General features: G+C 43.1%; 1 protein-coding gene across 3 annotated transcripts in view; it reads right to left on the bottom strand.

The window, feature by feature from the left end:
* HYDIN (HYDIN axonemal central pair apparatus protein) overlaps positions 1–24,651 on the bottom strand; it is a 463,051-nt gene that overhangs the window by 3,730 nt on the left and 434,670 nt on the right. For all 3 annotated transcript variants that reach the window (XM_050772650.1, XM_050772651.1, XM_050772652.1), the window contains 6 exons: positions 23,396–23,673; positions 22,371–22,590; positions 19,137–19,349; positions 17,444–17,607; positions 16,412–16,562; positions 8,120–8,350 (listed from right to left, as the gene is read on the bottom strand). In XM_050772650.1, coding sequence (XP_050628607.1) covers positions 8,120–8,350; positions 16,412–16,562; positions 17,444–17,607; positions 19,137–19,349; positions 22,371–22,590; positions 23,396–23,673 — 1,257 coding nt within the window. The remainder of the gene's footprint in view (positions 1–8,119; positions 8,351–16,411; positions 16,563–17,443; positions 17,608–19,136; positions 19,350–22,370; positions 22,591–23,395; positions 23,674–24,651) is intronic.

The raw sequence follows: 24,651 nt of genomic DNA, 5'->3' as shown, positions 1-24,651 counted from the left end.
TTTCAATTTCATATGCTTTTATATAGGTAAAATTTGGTTTTACTATGAGTAGGTATTTAAAAAAACAACTAGTTTTTTTTTTTTTTTGAGACGGAGTCTCGCTCTGTCGCCCAGGCTGGAGTGCAGTGGCCGGATCTCAGCTCACTGCAAGCTCCGCCTCCCGGGTTTACACCATTCTCCTGCCTCAGCCTCCCGAGTACCTGGGACTACAGGCGCCTGCCACCTCGCCCGGCTAGTTTTTTGTATTTTTTAGTAGAGACGGGGTTTCACCGTGTTAGCCAGGATGGTCTCGATCTCCTGACCTCGTGATCCACCCGTCTCGGCCTCCCAAAGTGCTGGGATTACAGGCTTGAGCCACCGCGCCCGGCAAAAACAACTAGTTCTTATCGAAAAATATCAGAGGCTGGGCGCAGTGGCTCACACCTATGCTTTGGGTGGGTGAGGCAGGAAGATCACTTGAGCCCAGGAGTTTGAGACCAGCCTGGGCAGCATAGCAAGAGCCTGTTTCTACAAAAAAAAAAAATAAAAAAAATTAGCTGAGTGTATGTAGCAGCACACGCCTGTAGTCCTAGCTACTCAGGAGGCTGAGGCAGGAGGAGTCCTTGATTGTAGGAGTTTAAGGCTGCAGGGAGCTATGATCATACCACTGCACTCCAGCCTGGAAGACACAGTGAGACCCCATCTCTAAAAAAGTTTTTTGAAAAAGAAAAATATCAGAATAAAAAGAGGATATCGCTGAAGTTATAGATGTTTAACAAAAAAGAATATAGTACAATAATTTAGATAATTTTACCACAATTTAAAAACTAGATAAAATAGACATGTGTATAAACAAATATAACCTATAAAAACAGACCCCACTTTGGGAGGCCGAGGCAGGCGGATCACCTAAGATTGGGAGTTCGAGATCAGCCTGACTAACATGGAGAAACCCCATCTCTACTAAAAATACAAAATTAGCTGGGTGTGGTGGCGCATGCCTGTGATCCCAGCTACTCAGGAGGCTGAGGCAGGAGAATTGCTTGAATCCGGGAGGCGGAGGCTGTGGTGAGCTGAGATCACGCCATTGCACTCCAGCCTGGGCAACAAGAGCAAAACCCTGTCTTTGGGGGGAAAAAAAAATCAGACCCAAGAACATATAGAAAATCTACTTAGTTCTATCAATATAACCATTAGAGAAATGTAATCAATAGTAAAAAAAAAAAAAAAAAAAAATCCTTAAAGAAATCCCAGGTTCATAAATCTTTACTTGTAAGTTATACCAGACAATCAAGGATGAAAGAATTCTAGTATTCCACAAATTCTTTCAGAGAAAAGACCAAGAGGGAACCCGCTCCAACCAGCATAAAGTTGATACCAAAATCCAACAATAATAAGAGGAGAAAGAAAAATCGGATGCCAGTCTTTCTCCTGAACATAGTGAATTTTAGAAGATGGCTGGGTACAAAGTCATTATACAAAATAAATGAACTGTAGCCAGGTGCGGTGGCTCACGCCTGTAATCCCAGCACTTTGGGAGGCCGAGGCAGGAGGACCATTTGAGGCCAGGAGTTTGAGACCAGCCTGGCCAACATGGTGAAACCCTGTCTCTACTAAAAATACAAAAATAGCCACGTGTGGTGGCGCATGCCTGTAATCCCAGCTACTGAGGAGGTTGAGGTATGAGAATCACTTGAACCCGGGAAGTGGAGGTTGCAGTGAGCCTGATCATGCCACTGTACTTCAGCCTGGGTGACAAAGCGAGATTCTGTCACAAACAAACAAACCCAAAATAAGTGAATTGTAAAAGATGATGGGGTATAAAATCAATATACAAAAATCAATTATATTTCTATATGCTTACAACAAATAATGAAATTTTAAAAAAAACTATTTGTAATAGCATCAAAGTATATAAAACCTAGAAATAAGCCTAACGAGATGAATGAAGTCTCTACATAGAAACCCCCCCCCCCCCCAAAAAAAAATGCTATTGAGAGAAATTTAAAAAGACTTAAATAAGTAGAGATTTGCTCGTGGATTGGAAATCTCAATATTGTAAAGATATGAATTCTCCTTCTAATACACAGGCCCAAGATGGTCCTCAATAATCCCCACCTCTGGGGATTCCCAGCCTCGTACAGTCTTCTCCCACACGATACCGACCTGTGTGACCATCGGCATATGGCAGAAAAGATGGCATGTCACTTCTGAGATTACATGATGAAAGACTGTGGCTTCTATTTTTTTTTTTTTTTGAGACAGTCTTGCTCTGTCACCCAGGCTGGAGTGCAGTGTTGCCATCTCGGCTCACTGCAATCTCTGCTTCCCAGGTTCAAGCAATTCACTTGCCTCACCCTCCTGAGTAGCTGGGACTATAGGCACATACCACAATGCCCGGCTAATTTTTGTATTTTTAGTAGAGATGGGGTTTCACTATGTTGGCCAGGCTGGTCTCGAACTCTTGACCTTGTGATCAGCCTCCCTCGGCCTCCCACAGTGCTGGGATTACAGGTGTGAGCCACCACGCCCAGCCTGTGGCTTCCATTCTCGTGCACTCTTTCTCTTAGATCTCTCATCCTAGGGGAAGTGAGCGAGCTGCCATGTTGAAAGCAGCTCTAGGTAGAAACCTACATGGTGAGGAACTGAAGCCTCCAGCCAACAACTGGCAGGGAGGTAAGGCCTTTCCAGCAACCACATGGGTGAGTTTGGAGACAGAAAATCCAGCCCCAGTCATGCCTCAAGATGACTAGCGTCCTGGCTGACAACCTGATTCCAGCCTCCTGAGAGACCCTGAGCACAAAGCACCTGGCCAAGGTGCTGCTCTTGAATCTTGATCCTCAGAAACTGCACAGACAGTAAATGTTTGTTGTTTTAAGTAATGTTAATTTGTTACAGATCAACAAATAACTAATATAGTCTCAAAATAATCTATAGATTCAATGTAATCCCAATCAAAATCCAAACAGGTTATTTTTCTTTACTTTTTACTTTTTATTGAGGAAATTGACAAGCTGATTTCAAAATTGATATGGAAATGTAAAAGGCCAAGAATAGCTAAGATACTCTGGCAGAACAACAATATAAGAGGTTTCTAAGTCTCAACATAAAGCTGGAATAATTGCTTGATTTACCAGACATCAAAGCTCACTCTAAGTGGGTAGTAATTGGGGTGCGCTGATATTGGCACAAATTCAGTAATTAGATCATTATGATATCACAGAAAAGCTAGAACAGACTCGTGCATAGAGGAACTTGATTTATTTCATAAATGGTCCTGCAGAGCAGTGGGGGAAAAGATGGCCTTTTAAGTAAAAACAGTATGAGACAATTTATATCCATTTGGAAAAAAAAACTTGACTTCTGCTCACATGTGAAAAGCAATTTCAGGCTTTAGGCAAGATGATTGCAGCAGCATAGTTTGGTATCTCCCCAAATCTCCCCGCAAAATGCACAGATCTACTAGGTTAACAGCAGCAAGAACACATGGCCACGATTTATAACAAAACTCAGTGAAAAGGTAACCCCTGAAATCCCAAAATACGAGTGGGTAGGACCAAATTATCAACAGCTAGCAGATGGGTGCAGTATCAGCCACTATAGGGGAAAAGCAGAAGGAAGTTAAAAGAGCATCAGTCCTGACAGCCCAAGAACCCAGAGTTGCCTCTGAATTGGGGGCTCTCATGCAACCTGGAAAACTTTTTTTCCCTTGACATTGCATGAACAGGCAAAACCTGGAAAACCCGATAGGACAATTTGACAACAGCAGCCTAAGCTAGAGGAATAACATCGGGCTCCAGTTTATGGTTAATCGCAGAAACTGTTGCGATAAGATTGGACAATATGGGGCAGTATAGGCCATTCGAATGCACAAAACCAAGTGACTGAAGCTCCTTCCTAAGATAAAACTCCTGCACTGACAGAAATCTATGAAAGTAGAATCTATTTGACCGTAACAGAGACACTAGGGGTAAAGGAAAGATAGAGTTCAGAAAAAACTGGGGATGAGAGCAGAGAAAATAAATCTTAAAAGCATAAGGCTGTATTTGGGAAAAAAAAAATCAACATTTTGCAGTTACAACAGAGGAGAAAGCCTTAGATACACAGGTTACCCTCTCTTTCCAACAGTGTGGAAAAACCTAACATGAGCAATGGAAAAAGAAGATGGTAGAATTATACACAAAGTTATCATCTTAAAAAAGTGAATGTGAGCAGAGTAACAATGAAGACAAGACGGGAAGAGATATCCACAAAACAAAAGAGAAAAAGAGAACAGAACAGCCCAGATAACGAGAAAGCACATGGGGGAATATAAACTTGACTATGTCAGCATATTAAATACAAATAATATAAATAACTCCAGTGAAAACTAAAGATTGCTAGGATGGATTAAAAAAACAAATCTGACTGGACATGGTGGCTCACGCCTGTAACTCTTGGGCTCAAGCAATCCACCCGCCTCAGCACTTTGGGAGGCTGAGGCGGGTGGATTGCTTGAGCCTGGGAGTTTGAGATGAGCCTACCAAAAAATATAAAAATTAGCCGGGCATGGTGACACGCACCTGTAGTCCCAGCTACTCGGGAGGCTTAGGTGGGAGGACCACCTGAGCCTGGGGAGGTTGAAGCTACAGTGAGCTGTGATCACACCACTGCACTCCAGCCTGGGTGTCAGAGTGAGACCCTGTCTCAACCCCCTCTCCACCCCTCACCCCTCATCTCTATACTGTTTATAAAAGACACATTTAAATTATAAGGGCACAGAAAGGTTGAAAGTATGATAATTAAAACATACACTATGCAAATACTAACCAGAAGAAAGTTGTATTAATAGCAGACAAAATGATCTTCAAGGCCAAATCGTTAGTAGAGACAAAGAGGATCACTTCGTGATGAAAAGAGTTTCAAGTTACCGGAAAAATACTATCATTTTTACTTAACCAAAACATAGCTTCAAAGTATACAAAGCAAAACATGACAAACTACAAGAAGAAACAAACAGATCCACAATCATAGTGATATACTTTAATGTACTCTCTTAACTGATAAAAAAAAAAAAAAGCAGACAAAAATATCAGTAAGAATATAGGAAACTGAACCTGACTGGGCGTGGTGGCTCACGCCTGTAATTCCAGTAGCATTTTGGGAGGCTGAGGAGGGCAGATCATGTGAGGTAAGGAGTTTCTGACGAGCTTGGCCAACATGGCAAAACCCCATTTGTACTAAAAATATAAAAATTAGCAGGCCGTAGTGGTGTGCGCCTGTAATCCCAGCTACTTGGGAGGCTGAGGCAGGAGCATTGCTTGAACCTGGGAGGCAGAGGCTGCAGTGAGCTGGTATCACGCCACTGCACTCCAGCTGACTGAGTGAGACTCTGTCTAAAAAATAAACCTCAAAATGGCAAATGCATTCTTTTAAAAAAATAGATGGAGGATCAAAAAACAAAAACAAAAACAACCACCTCACAAAACTACACACCGGGCCATAAAACCAGGTCTAAACACATTTTAGAGAACTGAAATAACATAGAATATGTTCTCAGATCACAAAGTAATTTAAAAAATAACTAGAAAAATCCACATGTTTAGAAATTAAGAAACTCTTCTAATAACCATTAGTTAAAAAAGTATTAATCACAAAAATTAGAACCTTTTTGAACTGAATAAAAAACACTACAATCACAATTTGTATAACGGCTAAAGCAGTACTTAGATATTTATAATCTTAAATATATAGATTGGAAAATCAGGAAGACTAGAAGTCAAAGCACTAAGCATTCATCTTAGAAATTAGATGAGCCCCCAGTATCCCAAAGGAAGCAGAAGGAAGGAAATAATAAAGACAAAAGCAGAAATCAAGTGACCAGAAAGCAACCATACGATAGAGTCACAACGGAGCCAAAAGATGCATTTTGGAAAGAAACCTCTGGTAAGACTAATCAAGAAACAGAGAGAGAAGGCACAACAACCAACATTAGAAATGAAAAAGAGACGTCATATTAAAAAGGTAATATGATATTAAGAATTGTATACCAACATTTTAATATATGGATGAAATGAACATGGTCTTATTACTGACTCAAGTAGAAACAGAAAATCTAAGTAGTCCAATAACCCATTAAAGGAATTGAATAGTAGTAGACAAATAAGTAGTAGACAATCTCCCCCACCTCCACACATACAAAAACCAACCAGGCCTAGGTGGTTTCATCTGCGAGTTCAAGGAAGACATAATTTCAATCTTTTATAAACTCACAGAATCCAGAAAGTGAGAAAATGCCTGACTCTATACGGCTTGCAAAACTTTGATACGCAAACTGGACAGAGACAGTACGAGAGAGGAAAACGGTGATCTAAGCTCACTCATGAACACAGATGCAGATCTCCTATACATAATATTACCCAACTGAAATCAATCTGTTTGTAAAAAGGGAAATTAAGTCCATGAGGAGTTAGCAGTTTATCAGATTAGTAAACCTTAAAAAAAACCTGACAATACCAAGGGTTGGTGAAGATGTTGAACATCAGGAACTCTCATCACTGATTGGCAATTACCTACTAAAGTGATAGCTATGCACACTCTATGACCAGTGGTTCTACTCCTAGGCACACACTGTGGAACAAAGTATGCCTATGCGCATTGGGAGGATACATGTACCAGGAGATCCATGGCTACATTTTTCGGGATAACTAGACATTGAAACCAACACAAATGACCAGCCACTGAAGAATGAATATCTAAGTTGTGGTCTAGTCACACAATGGGATATTCCACAGCAGCAAACACATATGAACCTCAGCTGCGTGCAACAACATAGATGGCTGTCTCAATCACAATATTGAGCAAAAGAAAGAACACATTAGAGAAAGCATATGCTGTGATTTCTCTCACAGAAAGTTCAAAAACAGGCAAATCTAAACTGTATTGCTGAAAAACAACAACAACAAAATGATCACAAAATAAGAACACTGGTAACTCTGAGGGGTGAGAGAGGGAGGGTGTTGTGATTGCAGAGGGGCACATGGCTGAAGGAGGTTTCCGGGGTGATGGCAATTTCATAATTCTTGGCCTGGGTATGAAACAGATATTTATTTCACAGTTATTTGTTTGAAACACACGTTTTAATACATTACAGGTATATATATGTTTTATAGACTTTTCGGTATAGATTTTATAGCTCACAGTGAAAAAGATCAAAATAAAATAAAGGGCATGGAGACTTGCTCTGAAGAACAAAATGGATTGTAGATTCTGCAGAGGAAGGGAGTCGGCGGGGGCTGGAGTGAGGGGAACTCGTCAGGTCGGTTGAAGGTGGAGAAACAGAAGAGATTTGATAGAATCCGGACAGTGAGAGTTTGGAGTGATAACCAGATAAAAAGACTCCAAAGAAAGTTAATCTCCCTACTAGTTCACAATTCTGTAATTCCATCCATGCCCTCCTAACCACTGTCAGTTTTCTTGTGCTCCTTCCTGAAGTAGTACGTGTGTGTGTGCACATGCTATTACGTACCTTGTTTTCCTTTTCACACCTATTCTGTACTACTTTTATTTTATTTTATTTTGAGATAGAGTCTTGCTCTGTTGCCCAGGCTGTAGTGCAGTGGTGCGATCTCGCCTCACTGCAACCTCCGCCTCCCGGGTTCAAGCTATTCTTCTGCCTCAGCCTCCCGAGTAGCTGGGATTACAGGCGTCCACCACCATACCGGGCTAATTTTTGTATTTTTAGTAGAGATGGAGTTTCACCATGTTGGCCAGGCTAGTCTCAAATTCCTGACCTCAAGTGATCTGCCCTCCCTGGCCTCCCAAAGTGGTGGGATTATAGGCGTGAGTCACCGCGCCTGGACTCTCTACTACTTTTATAATTATCAAAAAACAAGAAAAACAGTTTTAGCTGGAACAAAGCAAACAAACAAATCATAGAGACAAGGTTCATAGGAGAGAATTACGAACTACATGCCCAAGCTCCTGTGAGGACTTTAGCAACAAGGAAAGGAACATGAGGGTGATTGTCCCATCCCCTGCCTTCCTGACCACTGCCAGGCCAGCCCACCCTCCGGGAATGTAGAGTGTGGATCCAGAGGTCTTGTGGGTGGAAGCCACTGTCACAGCTCTCAGGGAGCCCCTGACAGCCAAGGGGCCGTACCTCGGAGTTGGGAGGTACCACGAACTGGGAGGGCAGGGCGATGTCGGGCATCCGGCATTCCGTGGAGAAGGTCACCAAGTAGGGCAGAGGGTTCTCCAACTTGATGGAGGCTGATGCAACTTGCCGGACTGGGGTCACCATCTCGATGGTTTTGATGATGCCTGAAGGGATAACCCTGAAACTCACATTGTAGTACAAGAACTCATTTGTCACCTCGTTTCGGAAGATCACCTGCATTCACGGGGAGAGAGGGAGGAAACAGGGAAGAGCAGGGGTGAGCCGGAAGCCTCTGCACATTTTCAGGGGCTGCTTCTCTTTGTTAGCATTGTTTGGCATGTGAAGCACGGGTACCAGGCTGACAGGACCCTCGCAGCCTACCCGGATCCCTGCCAGTCAGACTTTCTAGTTAGGAATTCTAGTCCGGCTCCTCCCAGATGAACGATTATTAAATAGCCTGGGCTTGCGTTAGAAGAGGCTAGAGCAGGACTGTCCAATGCCAGCACTTTCCTGGTGGGGACAGCTGGCTGGCTCTGGAAAACAAGCAAGACCTCTGAGGTAAGTTTCAATGGGCTGGGCTTGCCTGCCTCTCTCTCTCTCTTTCTTTCTTTTTCTTTTTTTTTTTTTTTTAGAGGGAGTCTCACTCTGTTGCCCAGGCTGGAGTGCAATGGCATGACTCGGCTCACTGCAAACCCCACCTTCCGGGTTCAAGCGATTCTTCTGCATCAGCCTCCCAAGTAGCTGGGATTACAGGCGCCTGCCTGGCTAATTTTTGCAGTTTTAGTAGAGACAGGGTTTCATCATGTTGGTCAGGCTGGTCCTGAACTCCTGACCTCAAGTGATCTGTCCATGTTGACCTCCCAAAGTGTTGGGATTATAGGTGTGAGCCACTGTGCCTGACCACAATGGGCTTTCTTCCTATTCCTGTTGCTGCTGGGATAGTTTAAAAACAACAATAGCATCTAACACTTAATTAATGATTACTGTGTGCCAGGCAATAAATAGAAATGCTTACTTAGTTAATTCACACAATTCGTAGGCACTGTTATTATGCCACTTCACCTTTATTTTATTTTATTTATTTTTATTTTTTAAAGATGAGGGAACTGAGGCTTAGCAAGTATCTTGCCCAAGGTCACACGTAAAGAAAAGTCGGGACCAAGATTTGAACCCAGGTTAGACTGACTCTAGAGCTCACACTTGTAACAACACTATATTGTCCCTTCACCCTGCAATGGACTTCTTGTGCTGCTCACCTTTTTAAGTTCTTTTCCCTGGTGACTGATAATGTTCAGCATCTTCTCTTGTTTTTATTGGTCATTCACATAGCTGCTTTTATGCAATAGGGTCTATTCAAGTGGTTTGTCCTTTCTAACACATTGGGTTGTTTATCTTCTTATTATTAGGTGTTAATAGTTTTTTATATAGTCTGGCTTTTTACTTTCAACTTCTTTGTGTCTTGAAGAGCCTCTAACACTCCCTGTCTTTTAATTGGAGTGTTTAGTGTTTTACATTTAAAGTGATTTTTTTTTTTTTTTTTTGAGATGGAGTCTCACTCTGTCACCCAGGCTGGAGTGCAGTGGCCAGATCTCAGCTCACTGCAAGCTCCGCCTTCCAGGTTCACGTCATTCTCCTGCCTCAGCCTCCTGAGTAGCTGGGACTATAGGCACCCACCACCGCGCCTGGCTAATTTTTCTGTGTTTTTAGTAGAGACAGGGTTTCACCGTGGTCTCGATCTCCTGACCTCGTGATCTGCTCGCCTCGGCCTCCCAAAGTACTGGGATTACAGGCATGAGCCACCATGCCTGGCCTAAAGTGATTGTTTATATGTTTGACCCGAAGTCTGCTTCCTTGCTAGTTATTTTCCACATATCCCTTTTATTTTTCATTTTTCTGTTGTTACTTTCCTGCTTTCTTTTGGATTGATATATAATCTTTTGGAACATATTTTATTTTCCATACTGGCTTCTTAGTCATATTTTAAAACTTTTTTTTTTATTGAAATGGAGTCTCACTCTGTCACCTAGGTTGGAGTGCAGTGGTGCGATCTCAGTTCACTGCAACCTCCACCTCCTGGGTTCAAGTGACTTTCCAGCCTCAGCCTCCCAAGTAGCTGGGATTACAGGCATGTGCCACCACGCCCAACTAATTTTTGTATTTTTAGTAGAGACGGGGTTTCACCATGTTGGCCAGGCGGGTCTTGAACTCCTGACCTCAGGTGATTTGCCTGCTTCAGCCTCCCAAAGTGCTGGGATTACAGGTGTGAGCCACTGTGCCTGGCCTTTAAAACAATGTTTAATGGTTGCTCCAGAGCTAAAAATGAATCCTTATCAACATTTATTAAATGTTAATATTTTATCACTTCCCACTTGACAATGGACACTTTCTGGTCCCTACCTCACACTTAATAATAACCTTGCGTTAGCATCACTTCATTTGCCTGTCCACTCCATCTTTTGCGCTTTTGTTGTCATATCTTTTATTTCTACATACATAAGAACATCTACCTTAGAATGTTATTGTATGTGTTATAAACTGTCAGTTGTCTTTTAAGAAATCGAAGAAAAAACCCTCCAAATATATATTTTGCATTTCCCTAGGTATTGACCATTTCTAGAGCTCCTCTTTTCTTCTTGCAGACTGAAGTTCCCATCTGGTATCATTTCCCTTCAGACTGAAGAAGATCTATTAACATGTTGTGCAGTAAGGTAAATCTGCTGATAATGAATGCTCTCAGGTTCTTTTATATGAAAATGTCTATTTCACTCTCAGTTTTAAAGGACATTTTCAGTGGATAAAGAATTTTAGATGAACTGTTTCCTTTTCTTTCAGCACTTTACAGATAGCTTCCATTATTTCCTAGGTGAAGCCAGAACTCTAGGACAGCCATTGTTATCGCTGTCCCTCTCTCTGTAATATGTATTTTTTCCCTCTGACTGCTTTAAGCTTTTCTCTTTATCTTTGTTTTTTGGCAGTTTGAAAATGAAACAATGCCTGATGTGTACAGGAATAGTTTTTTTTATTTTTCCTGCTTGAAGTTTTCCAAGTTTCTTGGATCTATAGTTTTATTTTTTTTAAATCCAATTAGGAAAATTTCTTTTTTTTTTTTTTTGAGACAGAGTCTCGCTTGGTCGCCCAGGCTGGAGTGCAGTGGCCGTATCTCAGCTCACTGCAAGCTCCGCCTCCCGGGTTTACGCCATTCTCCTGCCTCAGCCTCCCGAGTAGCTGGGACTACAGGCGCCCGCCACCTCGCCTGGCTAGTTTTTTGTAATTTTTAGTAGAGATGGGGTTTCACCATGTTAGCCAGGATGGTCTCGATCTCCTGACCTCATGATCCACCTGTCTTGGCCTCCCAAAGTGCTGGGATTACAGGCTTGAGCCACCGCGCCTGGCCTATACATTACTTTTAAAGACCTAATGTTATTGTACACTTAATAGACTACAGTATAGTTTAAACATAACTTTTATAAGTACCAGGAAACAAAAAAAATTGTGACTCACTTTACTGTAATGTTAGCTTTGTCATGGTGGCCTGGAACTGAACCCACAGTATTTCTGAGTTATGTCTGTAATTTAATTTTCTGCCTCATTCACATTCTCTCTCATTTTCGTCTTCCCAGAGAATGTTACGTTATGTTTAGAACAGTTGCTGTGAAGTCTTTGCCTGCTAAATCCAACATCTGGCCCATCTTGGAGTCAGTTTCCATTGTCTGCTTTTTATTCTTGACAATGGATCTCATTTTTCTGCTTCTCCACAGGTCTAGTAATTTTTGTTTGCGTACTGGACAATGCTGATGATCATTGTAGAGATTCTGGATTCTCTTCCTTTTAACAGTGTTGATTTTGTTCTAGGAGGCAGCTGAATCACTGACTTAAATTTGTGTGGGTTTGGTTTTATGCTTTGTTAGAGCACATCTGTGTAAAGCTCAAGGTATGTATCAGGACCTTCTGACTTGCTGGGATGCAATCTCCAGATTTTGTCCTCCCTGTAGAACTTGTATGTGCTTAGTTTTAGGCTTTCTTAAAGGGCTAACAAAGAGAAGGCCTTATACTAAGGGAATGGCCCCTTCTCCTAAGCCTTTCTTCTGGTTTTTCTAGTATTTTAGCTGGGTTTTCAGGATTTTAACGAGGTATTAATGCAATCTCTTTCCTCTGGCTGGGCCAGACTTCCAATGTTCCCCAGCACTGATTAACACATAGTATTACTATTCCTTTATCAACCAAATAGCAGCTGTTCCCTAGTAAATCTCATGTTGTCTCACCCTGCACGTGTGCAGTCCAACTCTTAGCCAAGGATAGTGAGGGTTTGAACCCCCATGCTGTCTTCTGACCTGTCCTCTTTACTCATGCACTGGTCCTTTCTCTCTGGTGTCCAACCCTCTAGAGACCAGCCTTTCTGACTGCCCCAAACTCTGATTTCTGCCTCCTCAGCTCTTTGGGGGCTGCTGTGCTTTGAATGGACTCTAGCTCACTGAACTGTAGTCAGGAAATTGTCCTTAGGCAGAGAACCAGGATAATCGTGGGGATTCATGTAATGAGTTTTCCTTCCCTTTGGAGGACTGCAGTATTGTGCTGCCTGTTGTCTAATGCCTGAGAAAAGTTGCCTCAGAGATTTGGTTGAGTTTTACGTTTTTTTAAAAAATTTTTTATTTTTTATAGTGGGAGGAGTATAAAATGGATTATTATAATCATTATAACCAGAAGCAGAAATGCTTTCTATTCTTTAAAAAATGTTATTATTTTAAATTTCAATATATATTACTGTAAGGAGACTGGTGATCTGGGTTCACTCTGTCATTTTTACTCCAAAATCTTTTCACTTCTATTTTAATACATATCTTTACTTATTTTTTGTTTACATCTACAGTTTATGAATATCTCTATTCTCTTCCTACTCTTCTTTCTGAATGAGAAAACTTCTCTTATTTCTCCCATTCAATTCGTCCAGAATGAGGAAATGTTTCTCATTGCCTTATGTTATTCTTCCCCTTGCTATTTCCTATGTTCAGGTCATATGAAATATTTACGTTAGATTGTCTTTCAACAATCATTTAAAATTACCTATCAATTTAATTTTGATACTTTGCTTATTATATCCTTGTACTTTCCTCTTTGAGTCACTTTTTTTTTTTTTTTTTTGAGACAAGGTCTCTCTCTGTTGCCCAGAATGGAGTGCAGTGGTGTGATCTTGGCTCACTGCAACCTCTGCCTCCCGGGTTCAAGCAATTCTCCTGCGTCAGCCTCTTGAGTAGCTGGGACTACAGGCATGCATCACCATGCTGAGCCAATTTTTGTATTTTTAGTAGAGATAGGGTTTCACTATGTTGGCTAGGCTGGTCTTGAACTCCTAACCTCAAGTGATCCATCCACCTCAGCCTTCCAAAGTGTTGGAATTACAGGCGTGAGCCACTGCACATGCGTCACTTACTTATTTTTGAAGCTTTGTTAATTCAAGAACTTTTAATTTTGTATTTATTTTCGTATGGAGTTTGTGCATATGGGTGGTTTACTTTTTTTTTTTTTTTTTTGAGACATAGTTTTGTTCTGTTGCCCAGGTGGAGTGCAGTGGTGTCATCTCGGCTCACTGCAACCTCAATCTCCTGGGCTCAATCAGTCCTCCTACCTCAGCCTCCTGAGTAGCTGGGACTATAGGCACGTGCTAGCCCCTCTTGGCCTCCCAAAGTGTTGGGATTACAGGCGTGAGCCACTGTGCCTGGCCCTAGGTCAGTTACTTTGAGTCCTTGTATGTCCAAGTTTTGGTGTCAGAAGAGTTTTGCCTGGAAAAAGAGTTCTAGATTGACAATCATTCTCAGACATTTGGATAGCTCATTCCATTATCTTCTTGTGTTTAGTGTTGCCACAAGAAGTCTCACGTTACCATGATTATTAGTTCCTTTTATTTCCTCTAGAATCATTTAGGACTTTCTCTTTCATCCCGGTTTTCTGAAACTTTGCTCTAATGTATTTAGATGTGAGTATTTTTTCATTCATCCTGTTTGGCAACTTGATGGACCCATTCAATTAGAAGACTCGATCTTCTTAAAAAGCCCTGGAAATATTTCTTCAGTTATTTTGTTGAATATTTTCTTCCCTCTAGTATCTTGTTTCTCTTTCAGGAGCTCCTATTACATATATTAGAGCTTCTTGATTTATACATTGTCTCATACTTCCTTTCATTCTTTTTTTTTGAAACAGCTTTATTCAGATATAACTCACATACCATACAAACTCTCATTTAAAGTGTTCTATTTAGTGGTTTGTAGTATATTCACAAGGCAGCATAGCCATCACCACAATAAACTTTAGAACATTTTCATAATCCCTAAAACCCTACAGCCATTAAATCACTCCCCTTTTCCCCAACCCATCCCCTCCAGCCCTCAGTACCATGAATTGACATTCTATTTCTGTAGATTTGCTTATTCTTCATATTTCATCTACCTGGAGTCACACAATATGTGAATGGCTTCTTTCACCTACATTTCAAAGCATACATTCACTTACATTTCAAATCACACATTTACTTACATTTCAAATCATACATTCACTTATATTTCAAAGCATACATTCACTTACATTTCAAATCATACATTCACTTACATTTCAAATCATATATTTGCTACTGGCTTCTTTCACTTAGCATAACGTTTTATAGCAGGTATCAATATTTTATTTTCATTTTTTTATTGCCAAATTCCACTCTGTTTATACACTTACCAGTTCACAAAAATTTGGGTTGTCTCTACTTTTTGGCTATTATAAATAATGCTGCTATGAATATTTGTGTACAGATTTTTGTGTGCACATATATTTTCATTTCTCTAGGGTATTACCTAGGAGTTAAATTGGTGAATCATACGGTAACTCTGTTTAACCATTTGAGGAAGCGCCAGACTCTTTTCCAGGGCAGCTGCACCATGTTATACTTCCACCAGCAGTTTATGAGGGTCCCAGTTCCTCCACATCCTTGCTGGTGCTTGTTATTATTTCATTTTGTTCCATTTCTTTGTCCTCAAGGGCTAGTAATATCTGGTGATATTACTGAGCTCCATCTTCTGGCTTATTAGTAATTCCCATTATAAAGTTCATCCCTCCTGTATGGTTTTCTAAATATTCTATTTTTCATTTCTAGAGTCTCTAATTGATTCTTTGTGACAATAGCTTATCCTTATTTCATGAGTATGATTTTCTCCCTTTGGGGATATAAATAATATTCACTTAAAGTTTTCTGTTTGCTTTAATAACTCATTCTTTTCAGAGGTTCTGATTTATTGAGTAGGTGTTTCTATTTTTTTTTTTTTTGAGACGGAGTCTCACTTTGTCGCCTGGGCTGGAGTGCAGTGGCCGGAGCTCAGCTCACTGCAAGCTCCACCTCCCAGGTTTACGCCATTCTTCTGCCTCAGCCTCCCGAGTAGCTGGGACTACGGGCGCCCGCCAACTCACCCGGCTAGTTTTTTGTATTTTTTAGTAGAGACGGGGTTTCACTGTGGTAGCCAGGATGGTCTCGATCTCCTGACCTCGTGATCCACCCGTCTCGGCCTCCCAAAGTGCTGGGATTACAGACTTGAGCCACCGTGCCCGGCCAGGTGTTTCTATTTTATGGTAACATTTTTTTAGATGTTTCATGATTTCTTGATTTTGAGGTTCCCTTAAAATCTTGTCTGTCTGTGAATGCTGATCTGATTAGATGTGATTGGAGCAGCCTACTCAGTTACTGTAGAAAAGGAGATCTTACACTGCTGGATGCATTTTGCCAGTATCTTCTCTCTCTCTCTCTCTGTGTGTGTTCCTAGATACTTCCTTTTTTTTGTTTTTGTTTTTTAACTTTAAAATGTTTCCCCTGGTGATTCCATCCCACATCATAGCTCCAAATACTATCTACAAATGAAAAATTCCCAAATGTTATCTCCAATCCTGGCCTCTCCCATGAGCTACAGATCCACACATGCTCCTTTTCTTCAAAACACTTACCTCATTTTGTAATTATACATCCACCGTGCAATTGTTCGAGTAATGCCCATTTCTCTCCGCTAGACTGTGTGTTCTGTGAGAACAGAGATTGTGCCTGTTCAGCTCACTGACGTGTTACCAGCAATCAGTATAGTACATGGCATATGTGCTCCATAGATACTCCTTAAACCACTGAATGGATGAGGTGAAACAACTCATGAATGAGAGACCCTGTGATGTCTTGGAGCAGTGAGTATGGGTGGCCATCTTTACTTGCTAACACCAGGATCAAACTCAGGGTCAAACCTCCTGAGTTCCAGGGTGGTGCCTTTGCCATGTAGATACCTTTGCGGTGTACGTTCCCTCCTTGTGGGAAAAGAAGTTCAGCTTGTAGTCCTTCTTAGAGCCAGACAGTACATCAATGTAATCAAGGCCCTTCATAGTGATGCTTAGGTCCGGCTTCTCTGGTTTCAGTATTTCCACGATGACCCGGAATCTGGGGCAGCATAGGAGAATACAAGACGGGAGACGAAATGAGATCATTAACCCAAAGGAAAGAAGGAAAAGTGCCAGCTGTACTCTTGATTTTATGGGAAGTGCATGGGTCCAGGGTTCTAGTCTTCACCCTGTCACTAACAATAATGGGAACTGCCATTTACTGGCCACCTATTATGTGCCAGGGACTGAGTGAGTGGCCTGTGTGTTACAGGCATTAATCCTTGCAGTATCCGTAGGAGGTATTAATACATATCACTGTCATCTCCATGTCACTAAATAGAGGCCAAGAGAAGGAAGATAAGAGAAGGAAGATAAGATGCTCCAAGAGAAGGAAGATAAGATGACTGGTTACTGGCAGAACCAGGATTCAAATTTAGGTCAGGCCTTTACCCACTATGCTAAGCAGGAAGCCTTCAGTACACTGTGCCTCGTCTCCCAGACTTGAGTTCCTTCTCTGTAAAAGAAGGGGACCATGCTTGTTGGCCTTGAGCTCTCCTGGTGCCTGATTTCCACTCTGCTCCTACTGTAGGGACAAGATCCAAGGACTTGCTTCTCTGGCCAGTGGCTTAGGTGATAAGACAGAACACTCAGTAATAACAGTGATGATTATCATTATGATAAAAACAGCTAACATTTATCGAATGCTTATTTCGTGCCAGGCATTGTTCTAGGAGACTTACAAGTAACTAACAGCACAGAAAAAGAATCTCGCTAGAGGCTTAGTGTTCAGGAAATGCCTGGTCACATCAGGGAACTCTGTCTCTGACTCCTCGAGCCCCTCAACATCCTCTAGAGGCCCTAAGTAGGGGAAGGACCGGGCTAGATGGTGAAAGTCCTCCTTCCGTCTCCCCACCCAGACCCCTAATTCCATCCCCTTACCTCTGGGGCTTGTTCAGCCAGTTGGTGATCGGCAGAAGTTCAGTGTAGGGGGTCTTACATGGCACTTCACGGTAGATACTGGCTACAGCTTTGGGGAGCTCGGAAGTCCCATGTAGAGCATACAGCCAGCCAGTCCCATCTGGGAGGGGGAAGAAGAGGGTGCCCTAAGGAGAAGAAGGATGTGATCAGAATGACACATAGCATTCTTTATTAGGTACCTATCAGGCATGTAGAGACCGAGGATTATTTGGAGGATAATGGAGGCCCTGGAAAGAAACATAATACTTTGGAAGGCATCTTGGTGATATATTTCAGGAGATAGAAAAATGTTCATATGTATCTGAGCTAGGAATCCCATCCCAGAGAGCTTACCGAAGAAAAATCCCTCCAAAGAAAAAAGTTATGTGTATATATAACAACCAGTTATAATGTTGATGAAAATTTGTAGATAAACATTCAACAAATGGAAATGTAAAACAAATTGTGGAACTCTCATTCAGTGAAATATTGGGCAGTTATTAAAAATAATTATCACAAAGACCACATAGTTAAATAGAAAAATGCGGCCGGGCGCGGTGGCTCACGCCTGTAATCCCAGCACTTTGGGAGGCCGAGACGGGCGGATCACGAGGTCAGGAGATCGAGACCATCCTGGCTACCACAGTGAAACCCCGTCTCTACTAAAAAAAAAAAATACAAAAAACTAGCCGGGCGAGGTGGCAGGCGCCTGTAGTCCCAGCTACTCGGGAGGCTGAGGCGGGAGAATGGCATAAACCCGGGAGGCGGAGCTTGCAGTGAGCTGAGATCCAGCCACTGCACTCCAGCCTGGGCGACAGAGCGAGACTCTGTCTCAAAAAAAAAAAAAAAAAAAAAAAAAAAAAAAAAGAAAAATGCTAGTGCTATACTGTAAAGTGAAAGCAAACTGAATGTATAATTTGGTATGTGATGATGACAGTTATGGCTGTATCTGAATAAGGATTGGTAGTGAAGATAGAAGAAAAAAGTTCATTTTTTTAATAGGGTGGAAGATTATGGCCACTTTTCTTTTTTTCGTTTTGTTACAGTCACCATTACGTTATTTATGCAATTAAGCGAAACATTAATTACTTGATGCTTGGTCTGGACCCCATTTCAGAACTAAGCCCCTGGCTCTACGAGAATCCCCTCTACATAAAAAAAAAAAAGAAAAAGAAAAAGAAAAAAGGAAGCCAAAGCTTGATAATCTGCACAATTCCTCACTATTCCAACATGATCTGGGTGCTCCCTATCTAACATTCTCTGAGCTCTCAGCTTCCAAAATGTCTTTTTTTTTTTTTTTTTTTTTTTTGAGACAGAGTCTCACTCTGTTGCCCAGGCTAGAGTGCAGTGGTACGATCTTGACTCACTGCAACCTCTGACTCCTGGGTTCAAGCGATTCTCCTGCCTCAGCCTTCCAAGTAGCTGGGATTACAGTTGTATGCCACCATGCCTGGCTAATTTTTGTATTTTTAGTAGAGACGGGGTTTCCCCATGTTGGCCAGGCTGGTCTTGAACTCCTGACCTCAGGCAATCCACCCTCCTCAGCCTCCCAAAGTGCTGGGATTACAGGCATGAGATACCGTGCCTGGCCCCAAAGTGTCTTTTAACCTCATTCACACAGTGCCACCTTCAACTATGCCAGGAAACCAGTGGGGGTCAGGGGACCTCAGCCTACCTGGTGCTTGCGGTTCTCCAAGTTCATGGTGCGGGGTCTGTAGGTGATCTCGTAGGGCTTGTTTTGCTGGTGGGCCTCCAGGGTGATGAACTCAGGCCCCTCCCAGTGCTCGCCCTCAAAGATGGGGTGCAGATTCCAGGTCTGGTTGGTGCGGTTTGACAGCAGAATGGTCTGCGTGTGCTTGGAGCGCACCTGGCACGTGAAATTCACCACCTGGAAGAAAGCAGGCACCTGATCTTCCATGGCACTTCCCCCTGGTCTGTCTCCAGGGCCAGAGGTACAGAATGTGTGCTGGGGAAGACTGACTTTAACAGTGCTTCCCATCATGAGTTTCAATGGGTCCGTTTCTTTTTCCTTCATTCACTCAACACCTACTTATGGGTACCGTCTATGTGCTAGGCACTGTTCTTGGTGGTGGAGATGTAGCAATGAACGAAATAACAAAAATCTCTGCCCTTGAGCTGAGATTCCAGTGCGGGGAGGCAGACACACAAGTGGAAGGCAGAGCGTGCAGGATAGAAATAAGTGCCAAGGGAAAGACAAAGCAGAGGGGGTGCCAGATTGGGAGTGGGTTGGAGTTTTTACACAGTGTGATCAGGAAGGGCCTAACCGAGCATATGTATTTGATTAGAGACCAAGAAGGATGAAGCAGGGGAGACCTGGGGAAGAGCCTGAGTCAGCCTGAGTGTAACTGGCAAAGGAAATGCCAGTTACAAAGCTCCTGGTTTTGACAAAAGGCAAGAAGGCCAGTGTGGCAAATGTGAAGTGAGTGAGGGGGAGATAAAGTGACAGGGGACAGCGCACAGGGCCTTGGAGTCATGGTAGAGACTTTTTTTTTTTAAATTGAAAAAGGAGGACTTACGAGTGTTTTGAGTAGAGTGACCTGATCTGATCTATGCTCTAACAGAATGGCTCTAGATGCTTAGAAGGGACAGAGGAAGAGAGACTAACTAGAAGACACTTGCAATAGGCCAGGTGGGGGTCGACAGTGGCTTGGGTGGCACTGGTAGCACTGGGGATGGTGGAAAGTGGGTATATTCCAGTTGTACTTGGAAGAGCCAATAACATTTACTGCTGTATGGTATCTTGGGTGTAAGTGGAAGAAGGTTCAAGAATGACACCCAAGTTTTTAGTCTGAGCAATGAGCAGAATGGAGATGCTCTTCACTGATGTGGGGTTGACTGTGGGAGCGGCAGGTTTCAGGGAGAGATCAGGAACTCAGGTTTCATACATGTTAAATTTGAGATGCCTATGAGTCAAGCAGGAAGTAGAATTTACAAATCTGGGGTTCAAGGGAAGAGTCCAGGCTGGAGATAAAGATTTGGGAGTTATCAGTATAGCAATTTCATTCTTGTCGTTACTGTTGTTGTTTTGTAGAGGTGGGGTCTCACTATGTTGCCCAGGCTGGTCGTGAACTCCTGGGCTCAAGCGATGCTCCTGCCTCGGCCTCCCAAAGTGCGGGGATTATAGGCACGAGCTACTGTGTCCAGCCTAACAGTGTTTTTTTTTTAAGGCCAAGAAACTGGCTGAAATCAACAAGAAATGATTGTATGTAGAAGAAAGAAGGAATCTAAGGACTAGCTCTTGACTGACAAACTCCAATGTTAAGAAGAATCAGAAGGCCAGGCTTAGTGGCTCATGCCTGTAATCCCAGCACTTTGGGAGGCCAAGGTGAGTGGATCGCCTGAGGTCAGGAGTTTGAGACCAACCTGGCCAACATGGCAAAACCCTGTCTCTACTAAGAATACCAAAATTAGCTAGGTGTGGTGGTGGTGGCCCATAATTCCAGCTACTTAGGAGCTGAGGCAGGAGAATCGCTTGAGCCTGGGAGGCAGAGGTTGCAGTGAGCCGAGATCATGCCACTGCACTCCAGCGCGGGCGACAGAGTGAGACTCTGTCTCAGAAAAACAAAAACAAAAAACAAACAGAAGATGAGAAGGAGAAGCCGGTGAGTAGGAAGAAACCCAGGAGAGAGTGGTGTGCTGGAGCCAAGTGAAGGAAGTGTTTGCAGGAGGAGGAACGGGTTTATGGTGTCAAATGCTCCCCATAGTTCAAGAAAGAACTGGCCATTGAATTTAACAATGTGAACAGTGTGGTATTGGCATAAAGATGGTCAAATAGATCAATGGATGAGAACAGAACCCACATATATATGATCAATTGATTGTCATTTACAATCAATGACAAAGGTGCCAAGGCAATTCAGGAGAGAAAAGAGTCTTTCAACAAGTGGTACTGGAACAATTGGATATCCATGCACAAAATTTTTTTTGATCCGTATCTCACACTATATACAGAAATTAACTCCGAATAGACTGAAGACCTAAACACAAAACTTATGTTCGGAGTATACAAAGAGCTCTCAAAACTTTAATAAGAAGACCAATGACCTAATTAAAAATAAACAGAAGATTTGAACAGACACTTCAACTAAGATAATACAGGGCTGGCAAATAAGTGCTAGAAAAGTTGCTTAACATCATTAGTCATTAGGAAAATAAAGCCTCCATGAGAGACCCTACATACCAATTAGGATAGCTGAAATTTAAAAAACTGACTATCAACTGTTGACAAGGATGTGAAGTAAGTGGAGATGTCAGACATTGCTGGTGGCATTGCAAAAGGACACGACTGCTGTGGAAAACAGTTTGGCAGTTTCTTACCAAGGTAAACATCTGCCTATCACATGACCCAGCCATTCCACAACTGGGTCTTTATCCAAGAGAAATGAAAGTGTATGTTCCTGCTGAGACTTATAAATACAAGTTCATAGCATACTGTATGTTTCCATTCATATAACATTGTTTAACAAAATTACAGACAGGGAGATTGGGTCTCATTTCTCCCATAAGCAGTGTTGCCAGGTAACACAGCAGACGGTTCAGTTAGGTGTCCAGTAACAAGGCTAGCAGAGGAATATACCAAGGCCTTTTGTTTTAAAACCACAGAAAAGGAGAAAGGTGTTAATGCTTTACTCATAGATCTTGGAATTTGACCTAGCCAGTGATGTCAAAGCAGGCTTCCTAGAGAATGTAATGCTTCAGATGAGAGCTGAAGAATGGAAAGGAATAAACCAAATGAAGAGGGGAGAATGAATATTCCAGCAGTGGAAACGATGTATTCGCAGGCCTCGTGGAGGGAGGGGGCAGGCCTGCATGTTTGAAGGAGGCCCGGCTGAGTTCACTTGCTGGGGTCACTCCTGCCACGGGGCCACCCCGGGCAGCACCTACTAACCTCTTTTATTGAAGGTGGTCCCACGCAGACTCCAGACAGGGTTAGGCTCAGAGGACTGCCTCCCTGGATGAAGCAGAGAATGTTTTTACAAAGGCTCTCCTTTCCCATCTCGGTGGGATGGTAGGTCACTTCGAAAGAAACCTCCATGCCTGAGGTAATATAGCCTTCTTCTGGGCTAATGGAGAAATGAGGCTCAAATTTTTTGACGTCCCATTTAAACCTTTTCCAAGACAAAAGAAGACAAGAAAGAGAGTTTATGGATGTTGTAAGGGTGTCCTCAATGCTACTGAGAACAAGACACTCTGCCTGGGCTGTGAGGTTCATCTCCCTGAGTCTATCCTAGACCTAGGAGGAGAAATATCTGCCGGACAGAGCAGAAGCACTGGGGAAGGTGGGCCAAGGTCACTCCCTGGGTAGGTGGACTTCACTCCCTTGCAGAGCTGAGCCAAGGGCAGGAAGTGGCTGCATCTTATTATCCACGAGTGACACATCAGGGAACGTAGGTATCAACACGCATACACATGTGTTGCGTACTTAAGGTCACACAGCTAGGAAGTGGCTGGGCTAGAACAGAAACCCTTCTGGGACTGTGGCCTTAACTGTCCCCTGCCCTGCCTCTTGGTTCAGATCCTGGATGGTGGCAACAATCCCTTCCTGTGAGAGTTGCCTCTGTTCTGGGTGGCACTGGTATCCCATGGCCCCTCTGTGGTTGGGCCCTCGCTTATCTGTGAAATGCGTTGGTAGCAGCCTTGGTCTCATAGAACCGTAGTTGGATTATGACGTGTGCCATGTCAAGGCATGAAACAGGCATTGAGAAAATATCTTCTGTTATCTCAATTGTAGTAATCATAGTAGCAGCAATCACCCCAGTGAGGCCACTGCTGTCACATCTTGAGGGAAGCAGGGGGACGTAGAAGGGAGAGGACAGAAGTAAAAAGCGACTGCTCTTGCAGAACAAGTCCAGGGCAGGTACAGGGACAGCGGCCTCTGCTGCAGCCTTCGGGTGGGAGGCACCGCTCCCCTACCTTGCACCCACGTCGCCTGTGTTCAACATGAGGATGCGACGCGTGGCTTGTGTCTGATACACCACAGGTCCGAAGGGAATATGTTCCTGGTCCAGCGAGATCTCCAGGGCCTGGCAGCAGCCGCTAAGGAGGAAGAGGGGGCGCAGGAGCCCCATGCATTCCATGAACACTTCCTCAGAGAAGGGAGGGACACGCTTCTTCGGGGCAAAGCTGACTTCCAGTTTGCAGACTTCTCTGGGCTTCAGTGTGATGTTGTGGAAGGGCACCAAGGTGAGGACCTGAATAAAACAGCACCCAGAGTCAGCAGCTGAGGGTGGGAGGCCCCTAAGGCTTTAGTTCCCAGAGGTCTCGCTGCTGGGATTGGAACAGGGGTCAGATCTCGCTCCTGCTCTCCCATCAGCTGTGTATGCTTTGGTAAATAACTTTCTGCGACTTACTCTATGTTGAAGATTAATATCATTTCCCTTTCCTGACTCTTTCCTAACTTACTTTGTGCATTTCCTTCTTTCTTCCTCCTCCCTGATAAAGGAAATAGTAATGGGAAATAAGAAACACTTAGAGCTCTGGCATTTCTCAAGGAGTATTCCCTGCCTCAGTTTCCCTGTGTGGTTGTTAAAATGCAGATTCTGGCTGGGTGCCGTGGCTCATGCCTCTAATCCCAGCACTTTGGGAGGCCAAGGCGGGTGGATCACTTGAGGTCAGGAGTTCGACAACAGCCTGGCCAACATGGCGAAAATCCATCTCTTCTAAAAATACAAAAATTAGCCGGGCTTTGTGGTGCATGCCTGTAATCCCAGCTACTCAGGAGGCTGAGGCAGGAGAATTGCTTGAACCCGGGAGGTGGAGATTGCAGTGAGCTGAGATCGCACCATTGCACTCCAGCCTGGGTGACAAAGTGAAACTCCAACTCAAACAAACAAACAAAAAAAGCAAAAAAAAAAAAGCAAAGCAAAAAAAAAAAAAAAACCAGCAGATTCCTGGATCCTGCCCCAGACCAACTGAATCAGAGTCTCTGGTCAGGGCAGGGGTCGGGGGGCCTGGAATCTGCATATTCAAAAGTTCCCCAGGTGACTCATGTATTCTAAAATCAAGGACCACTGTACAAATTTGTTCAGCTTTCTCTTCCCTCTAGTTCTGGTAAAAATCAAATCCAAGTCAGCTTTAAGGAGGTCAATTCCCTTTTCATCCGGAAGCTCTCTTTGGTACAGAGGACTGAGCAGTCACCAGTGAGTGGACGGTGGCAGCAGGGAGTGAGA

Source organism: Macaca thibetana, chromosome 20, assembly GCF_024542745.1.
Source record: "Macaca thibetana thibetana isolate TM-01 chromosome 20, ASM2454274v1, whole genome shotgun sequence".
NCBI lineage: Eukaryota > Metazoa > Chordata > Mammalia > Primates > Cercopithecidae > Macaca > Macaca thibetana.
Note: the sequence above shows the minus strand (reverse complement) of the source record. Positions and strands in the feature narration are given on the sequence as shown.